General features: G+C 41.4%; 1 protein-coding gene across 3 annotated transcripts; it reads right to left on the reverse strand.

Annotated features, from left to right (window-relative positions):
* Window positions 1–570: 570 nt before the first annotated feature.
* Window positions 571–8,942, reverse strand: LOC148332188 (mitochondrial glycine transporter B-like). Of its 3 annotated transcripts, XM_088303596.1 has the most exons (8): window positions 8,595–8,942; window positions 8,323–8,424; window positions 4,407–4,531; window positions 4,078–4,162; window positions 2,884–3,063; window positions 2,634–2,802; window positions 2,388–2,551; window positions 571–1,967 (listed from the first exon to the last, which is right to left on the reverse strand). In XM_088303596.1, exons 2-8 carry the CDS (start codon window positions 8,335–8,337, stop codon window positions 1,845–1,847), a joined length of 861 nt encoding a protein of 286 aa, XP_088159722.1. In that variant the 5' UTR covers window positions 8,338–8,424; window positions 8,595–8,942; the 3' UTR covers window positions 571–1,844. The 3 variants fall into 3 exon arrangements, with proteins under 3 accessions (XP_088159722.1, XP_088159723.1, XP_088159721.1); XM_088303597.1 differs by lacking the exon at window positions 8,323–8,424; XM_088303595.1 differs by lacking the exons at window positions 8,323–8,424; window positions 8,595–8,942 and adding an exon at window positions 5,692–7,793.
* Between the last annotated feature and the right edge of the window lie 197 nt (window positions 8,943–9,139).

The following is a 9,139-nucleotide window of genomic DNA, read 5'->3' on the forward strand; positions in this document are numbered from 1 at the left end:
TAACCAAGTCCGAACACTTCCTAACCAAGTCCGAACCAAGTCCTAACACTTTCCTAACGTGAGTTCCTAACACGGAGGATTTCCGGCAAAGAGGGGTAAAAGAGCCAATTATCTTTCGACTTCCTGACTTGGGGGCGGAGCAGATGAACCAATCATGGCCCTTTGTTTAACTTGGGCGCGGGGCAAATGAACCAATCATGGCCCTTTGTTTAACTTGGGGGCGGGAGGATGAACCTTGAATCTTTTTTTTTTTTTGAAGGGGGGGGGGGTGAATGAGACTAATTCTGCGCATTACAAAAAATATTTTGCTTATCAACAGTCACATTAGAAAATGATGTGACAGCGACTTGATCCAGTCAGGCCTAGGACCAAGTTAGGGACTAACATACTAATGGCTCCACGCAAGAACCGACTCCCACAAACCAAATCGTGCAGCAACTAATCTGCTGAATCAGGGAAATCTTGACACAGCTAGCATTGTTGAAGCTAGTGCGTGGAATGTTGGTGAAACAATACAGCCAATGTAAAAGGGATGGAATACTAAATGTAATAAAAACATATGATACATGGTTTATTGAAAAGTTATATTTAATGACAATAAAAACTGACAGGCACAATGTCCCAGGCAACGCCGCACAGACCGAATATGTATAACGATCAAATAGTCACCAGACACACAGAGAGGAGTGCACTGTGAAGTGTGCGCATATGCACACACACCACAAAGGAAGATTAAGACACTTGTCAGCCACCATGGCACTACCAGAGGATCTTGTGATCAGTAACTGCAAAAACACATACTGTCGACACGCATATGTAAGTGTTTGCATTAACACGTCATAATATCAATATATTACCTGTCTATAAAAATATGTACAGCAAAGTGCCTTCATTTGTTTTTAACCAGTCACTTAACCAGTCATTTTTGCTCAAGTTGAGAAGGGTTAAAACGTGTTTGTCGAGGTTAGCGTGTTTCCACAAATAGTGGCCAAGGGTGTGTTCATTGTCTATATTTTTAATGTTAATTCTGGATGAAGACATCTAGATTGCTAATCTCTACATAAAATATCAGAAGTCATTCACAACACAGTGTGACTGCACTTTAATTAATCTAAAAGACAGTTCGTGTGCTGCTGTTTTGGTTAGCAAAGGACTACTCAATGTCCATGTGTGAACAATAGTCTATGAACTGAGGTTAAAATTACAGTCACTACATGTTTTAGTTTCCCAAGGCATCTATTTTCAGCCTTGAGGGAATCACACAATCTGTGACAAATAGCCCACTATTTGAGGAAATATGCCAGTTAAATATCAATGGGTTTTTTTTTTTTCGAAATTCTGAGGTCACCACTGTTTAGGTAATTCTGAACAGCGGAAAATACAAAAAATGAAAATTGCTATTTGCCTTTAAAAGGAAATGAGCAAATTTTAGGTTGAGTCCAGTCATACAGCAAATGTTTGACTAAATACTGTATTAGTTTTTATACATTTTTAAAGCAGAGATTTTAATAGTAGAGCAATTAGCGAATTTTTTTTAGTGCATGTGTTGAGTACTTGTGATTGTCTAAGCCTAAAACTAAACCTTATTGGTGGAGGTTTATTGGCAAGTAAGATACCCTGCTCAGTCGTATGCAAGTTCAAGAATTAAGACAGAATTCAGTGCAGCTCAACCTGTCAGTGTTGCTACTTTGCACAGATTTTGAAAGTTCAAAATCTCACACCCAAACATAGTTAAACGCATTTTCACAAATACTTATAATTTAACATCAAACACACATCCACTCACACTCAATCGCTCTGGCGCTACAGGTTCAACGATATTCTTGAATGCCTCGCCACTGTCTTCAGGACTTGAGGCCCATCCGAGCCATCAGCTGTTCGTAGACAGTCCAGGCCATGGCGGCCATCAGAGTGCGGCGGAGGGATCGAGGCACGGCACCGCGGAAAAAGCCGCCAAGTCCGTGTTTCTGAGGAAGAGAATAACAGCAAATGTTGTCTTATTCCTAACCACAGGGGTGTGGCCCAACCTTGGGACGCGCAAAAACTATTTCAATTTTGCACCTTTGGACCACAGGGTATATTACCAATTCATTACAGCAGATCTGTTGCTTTTGATGAGATGCTCAGTTACAATACAGCTTTCTGCCACTAGGTGGAGATACGACATTCTGTCCATTATTAGCTGTACGCAATACATTGAAGAAACCCAACTATGAAAATCATGTGTAAGTATTTAAATAGAAAAAATAGAACTCAAAGGGAGTCCACCACACAATATACAGGAATAGCATCAAGTACATACTTGGCACTTTTTTTTCCTTGCTATGTGTGGTGTCTCACACATTTTAAAGACGTTATAACTTGTTAGTGCGTGTAGCCCGACAGACCTCGTAGACGTAGCGAATAGCATCCGCTGTGCTCCAGTGTGATGGGCTGACTTGAATGTGCGTCTTCACCACATCCGCTGGCTGCGTGACCAGCGATGCCATGACACCCGCCACCACGCCACAGCTGAAATTGACCAGGGGCATGTAGACTGACGATGTCACCTCTATTAATATTATCAAGAGTAAAAGAAAACCAAACATTAGCAGTGTGGTGTTGTTTTCTTGGGCCAGTGCGTTGGTTCAGACCTGGAGGCAGCGACTTCTTGGTCTGGCTGTAAAACATGACGTAGATCCCGGAGAAGGGGGCGTCGCGCAGCAGTGTGGCAGTGAGGCCGGAGAACAACGCTCTTACTCCCTCTGTCTCGTACATGCTCCTCAGAGCCCCGGCCACGCTCACGTAGTTGTAAAAGCCACTCTGGGGCAGATAAGATTTTTTTTAATGAAACATTAGCTGCTAAACTGTATACACTCATCCCTTCCTATGTTTCGCTTTTACCTCAAAGCGCGTTTTGATAACAGTGAATGGCAACATGCAGACGCCGGCCACCGCTCTGGCGCCGGCCCCCAGCAGCACGGCCTCGCCGGCATTGGGTGCCCGGTCCAGGAAGAAGTGCTGCTTGAGCGAGTAGAAGGTGCTGAAGTAGATGCCCACACCAGGGATGCAGCGGACAAAAGACTGGCAAGGAAAAATGGACAAATCGATAACTTTTTTTTCTTTTAAGAACAGTTCTGTGAGTTGATGACTTCATTTGAGTAGAAAACCTCATTTTGAGGGGTATTTTTATTTTAGACAACCGTATTTCTCAGATTATGACGCTACTTTTTTCCAGTATGACGGGATCTGGACATAGTAAAGTAGCTATAGAATAATCCTGTATTGGGACTTTTTTTTTTACTGAATACATTTTACCAAATAACAACTTGGTTTCTTTATATATATATATATATATATATATATATATATATATATATATATATATATATATATATATATATATATATATATATAAGCAACTTTTTTTATTTCTTGAATTCATACAGTGTACTGCAGCATATATATATATATTTTTTTTTTTTTAAATTACACTAGTTTAGAAGGGTTCAATTAATCCAGTATCCAAACAAAAATACAGAATACCATATAGATTCATTTAACACATGGGAAAGTATACTCTGAATCAAAATAAATAACATTTTACACAATAATTTTTCTACAATAATTTTAATGCGACTGCACTTGCATACAGTCTCCGTGAATATACTTCCATTTGTACTTTCAGTTCGTTATACATGTATTATGTTAGCTGTGTACCCTAGAAAAAAGACAAATGTTTTTACTTAACCCGTCAGTCCTCCCGCTCCTGTCCTCCCTTTGTGAGGTGTCACTGTCTTCTTATTTTTCTTGGACGGGTTGAAACTTAAAATGAATTTTGTTGCATTGGACTTGGGACATGTGGAATGATAATAAAATGTGACTGAAAAGAAAAAAGCCGTATCAGGCTTGTATTTTCACCTCTCAGTGTGTGCGTGGGATTCCTGCATCAGAACGAGATAATACCATCAAATACTTTAATAATTTTATGACTCTTTATCATGGAAACCCGCACTGTACCATACTGAACCAAACCGCACCACTCGATGAAGAACCAGCTAAACACTCGAAAGTAATCTTTCTGGCATTGTTACTTACAGGGGAAACTCCTTTCCACAGGCTGAAGACATTTTCTGTCCTTATCACGTTGATGAAAACACTAAACATCCCCACTTTCGGTGAACTGCAAGAAGGAACACAAAGAGGACTGGTAACACATCAGCTACTGCAACATGTAATACTGTGCATATACAAGTTTGTGTCCTCTGTGGCCGACACAGAGACTACACGCCTTTTGTCAGTCATGTGACAGCCTGCAAGCATGGGTGCCCTTGTCAGTTAGCGCCACGGGAGAATGTGGACAGTGTGTCAAAGAATAAACGCATATTGACACAAACACATACATGTAAATATATACGCACACACACCCTGGTTTGGCATTGTTCTGCAAGGTCTGCAATCGCGTCTTCACCAGGTCCAGAGGCTGGAAGAGCAGCGTGGAGCATGTGCCGCTGAGGGAGCCGCACATGAAGGCTTTGAGAGCTGGATGAGCCTGAGGACACAAAAGGATGGATGGAGGGATGGAGAAAGGAAAATGAGGGGCACACAAAGCACATACAGAAGGGAAAAGAGGAGAGGATGCAAAGAGGGGAAAGAAACATTATGGTGGCAACAGTATGACATTTTAGTGACCTAATTAAATCAGTGTAAATAAATGTTAGTGAGTCACGGCCATGTTTAGTTTACACATTATCCTCTGATGAAAAAAAGACTATAGACAGAGCGTATCTGCTTCCCATACAGCCACGATGATGGACACGTGCATAGACAAGTCCACACACTAGCACGCGTGCCCAAGTTGACGCAATAAAAGGTAAAAGTGCAAGACGGGTACACGCATGCACATAATATCGCTCACACTCACACACAATGAAATGACAAGGATGGTGCCACACACGCGCACACAAGGACAAAAGCTGGGTCAGGCAGCAACAAAGAGAAATAAATTAATATACTTTTGGGGTTTCACACACACGCGAACACAAGAGACAAGATCACACAAACAATGTTGATGGGTCGTCAGGGGTTGTGCTCTACAAAGATAGAGAGACAAGACAAAGAGACACACTTGTACACACAACCAAAGGTTGATGTCAAGGGCTATTCACCACAAAGGGACATAAGAACACAATCGTTTCAATGGGTTGTTGGGATGTGTTCCATAAACATAGAAAGACAATAAGACAGACACATGCACCAACGGTAGGATGTTATGCATGTTGCACGGATATAAAGACAACACAGAAGCACATATGCATACGCATGCACAATCATCGTGGGATGTCAAGTGTTTTGCTGTACAATTAAAGAAAGATGCGCTTGATGAAATGGCGGCATGTCAGGATTGTGTAGCACAAAAAAACAGAAGAATACAAGCACACATACACATGCACAAATAAATACAGAATAATAGTGACATGTTACGTTCGTGTTGCACAATGATTGAAAGGCAAGAACACACAATTGAGAATTGAATCGAGCTGTTGAACGACATTCGGTGTGAAGACAAATATGTAAAGACTCGAGAGACAAATAGGCTAATGGTGCTGAAGGTAAAGAGTGAAATATATACAGTGTAGAGCTTCAGCAATGCGTACAATAACCCAGGAAAAAAAAAAAGTTCACATGCTGCGTTATGCTCCTACGTCCTACCTTCCCCCCCAAGCTGCTTGGCCCTGAGCTGGAAGGCTGGTGTTTTTCCTGCATGTTGGCCCGCTTCACCTCACAGTGTGAAGTGACGACGCCGTCACAAAGTGCATGTCAACGCATGAAGCATCGCTGGCTGCGACAGTCGCAGAAAGCGACACACACAAAAAAGGGCTCTTTTGAGGCTGGCTCGTCGTCCGCCCTCCCCCAGTTTGGCCACCAAAACGGAGGTTTATAATCCGGGCGACGCTTTCCACGGGCTTCTATCTTTATCTCGCCGAGACACACTTGCACATCTGCCCACCCCCTCGCTGCTGCGCCGCATCTTTGTCAAATGGCGTGAGTCACGGCATGCTGCTCTGTGTGTTGTGTGGACTTAAAATGCATGTATGGAGCCATTCAGTGGACGCCTTGTTGAGCAAAAATAATGGCGGACACTCTGAGGGGGTGATTCTCAGACAGTTTCGTGACACACGCGTACGCCATGAGAGATCATCAGGTGTGCACGCAAAGTTAGACTATTTATTTATTTATAACAAAAAAATATCTGTATCTATGCCAACAACAAATAGTAACCGGCAAAACAATTAAATGATGACAGGAGGTTCAATTAAGTTGTACAGTTGAACCTCAACTTAACAGAATCAGAACCAACAAACAGAAAATAGAATCCAGTCCAATTAAACTGCCCCCTCCTAAAATAGTTCTTTAAAACTGTTGGTGCCAGAATTGTCTGCAGTTAACCCACCGTGCCAGTAAACGGTGCTGTTGTGCAATCAACAGACAGAGACTGGTCATGTTACCGGGTTGCCCTGCCCTCATATAGACCAACTGACTTACAGTAAGTTAGCGTATTGGTCGGCCATGTTGGCAGTGGCAATGTTCCCCATTAACCGTAAATTAAAGTACAGACATCACCTATATCAAAGCTAGCTTTTCATAGGTTTGGCTGTTTGAAGTTGAAAACTTTCCAAGCCATTTCAATTAAATGACAAACCAATAATTCTGCATTGGGCCACAAAAAAATGTACTTTGATGCAAAAACAATCGCAGCCATTTTGTCCATCTTGCTCTTGCATATGCCAATTTCCTTTTATGGTGTTTATGACACCAGAACAAACAATCCCTAGTTGTCCCTAAACATTAACCAATTTTGTGACACAGTAGCTTGTTTTAACAAAAGCCTAACTTTATATTGTCTGTGGTTTCCTCATGCAATAATTAAATGTTAAAAGGATTGTCAAATGTACGCCTTGTTTTTGTGTCCAGTATGAGTATAGTCAACCCATGCCAATACAGTATGCAAAAATGCTTCCTCAAGATGTTTTTCTGCAGAACATAAAAACACAATGAAGAAATTAACGCTATTAGCTGAAAACCACACCTATTTCACAACAGGCGGATTAATGAGTCGACTCTGCATCAGTCTGTTGTGAAAAAGGAGCTGTGCCGAAAATGTATATTTCCACTCTCACCTATGGTCACAAGCTGTGGCTCATGACCGACACAGCAAGACTGAAGATACAAGTGTCAGAAATTAGAATACTCTGCAGTGTATATGGTTATGAAAGAATTATTTTACAAAAATAACCCGAAACTATTTTTTGAGCTTGTCATTGCCACTCTCTAAGAGAATTGTACGTTGTGTAATAAAAAGAACCACATAGACTCGCAAAAATATATTAATATAAGGTCCTCTTCCCATGCATATTTTTGAAAAACAAGCAATAAATCAATCTGTATTAGGATTAACAATATCAGATCTATGATACGTAAATGTGTTTGTCTCTTAGGCACAACTAAAATAAAGGCAAATCAACAATATGAGGTTATCCACAACAATTGCAGTTGCTAACTTATGAAAGAATTGACTTGCAGTCTTTTAGTTGTTCAATATGACAACTCCACAAATTTCTACCAAACAAATCAGTACGTCATGATTGAAATACTGCAAATAAACCAATTGTGTTATCGCTTCAACTTTTCATGTTTCCAAAACAATGATATGTAAACATGTGGATTGCATTGAATTGGTCTAGTCACCAAACAAAAAAATGAAATATACATACATAAAAAATTAAAACCTACTGACGGGCCAAAATAAAGCAGAGTAACCCCCCCCCCAAAAAATATTATTGTACTACAGTTCATTTTCAATTTGAATTGGAATAATTGATCGGTCCTAATCTCCAGGCAGGTTATCAAGAATGGAAGACGAGAAAAAAAATCAGGGGGTGCTCAATAGATATTTGGTGTTACTGCTGTCTACTTACAGCACAGCCTACCTTGCGGTTCGCCACCCACAGATTAAATTTCCCCCCTTTTTTATTTTGTATCTCTTGTTAGAAAAAATGTTTTGTGTAATGTTTATCAGATTTTTTTTTAATATTTGTTATTTTATCTCCAATGCATTTCAATGGACGTCACAGATTTTCGCCTCAGCCCAACGTTGAACAGGCAGTGCCATCTCGACCCGAAGTGTAAAAAAATATACACAACTGGTTCATTAAGCAAATTTGAAGCTTTATTTTCCCCATAACCGACGTCTACTATGCGCGAATTTATACTATTCGCGGTGGGTATATCTCAATAACCCCGAACCATAACGTGCGTTTTGATTTCAAGCAGCAAACTCACCGTGGCGAACTCCATCCTCACGCCGCTCGAGCTGGACGCGGAGCCGGAGGGATCCGTCTCACTAACCGCTCCCGTTTTGACGGCGTTTAAACTCACAATTCACTGATAAAGGGCATAACAATGTAGGCGTTAACATGAGGGCATTTTCTTCGGAGGTCGACAGTGGGGCGCTAGCATCGGCTATTGCTAGCAGCCCGGCGGCGGGTGCAGGAAGGTGAAGGATAAGCGAGCGCCGTCGCCCACCGAATCTGTTTCAATTCGCTAGCACTCACCTCAAGTCGAATTAAGGAGTCACAAAGATGGCGTTCACCCCAAACATCTTTAAAAAAGCCATGTTGCCGTTTGGGGGTGTACACGGAGATGACCTGGCGTTCGAGCGTCGAGACAACTTCCAAGTCTCGTGTCAGTTCAATCTACGACGACCTCTACGAGTATAGCCATACGCTACATCCAAGAGTGGCAAGAAACTAACGCAAAAACAAAACAAAAAACCGTACAGTAGAAAGACTGTCGCCAAAAGTTGCACGGCTTGAGAAAGAGGCTCAACATTTGTCTACACACGCGTTTCCGCTGTAACTTAAAAGGCGTGTAGTACTTCACAATAAGATTGAGACGTTGACTTCCAAAATAAAATTTTGTGTATATTTACGTCAAGCTGACAACATGAGCGTTAAGCTTTTTTTTTCCATGTGATTATTTCATATCTCTGACAGAGGTTACTCTACCACCGTGTTGACGTACAAATTTGTTTGTACTGTGGCAGTCGGAATGAACACACGCCTGACTGGGAACACGTCTCTATTTGCAGACTGCCAAC

The sequence above is a fragment of the Idiotropiscis lumnitzeri genome, chromosome 8, assembly GCF_059441095.1.
Source record: "Idiotropiscis lumnitzeri isolate Australia: NSW breed Sydney's pygmy pipehorse chromosome 8, RoL_Ilum_1.0, whole genome shotgun sequence".
Taxonomy (NCBI): Eukaryota; Metazoa; Chordata; class Actinopteri; order Syngnathiformes; family Syngnathidae; genus Idiotropiscis; species Idiotropiscis lumnitzeri.

Coding starts and splice junctions, on each gene's coding strand:
- LOC148332188 (XM_088303595.1), bottom strand. CDS start 5,745: ATGCAGGAAAAACACCAGCCTTCCAGCTCAGGGCCAAGCAGCTTGGGG. Junction 2,552..2,633: donor CAAGAAGTCGCTGCCTCCAG/GTCTGAACCAAC, acceptor TAATATTAATAG/AGGTGACATCGTCAGTCTAC. Junction 1,968..2,387: donor CTATTCGCTACGTCTACGAG/GTCTGTCGGGCT, acceptor TCTCTTCCTCAG/AAACACGGACTTGGCGGCTT.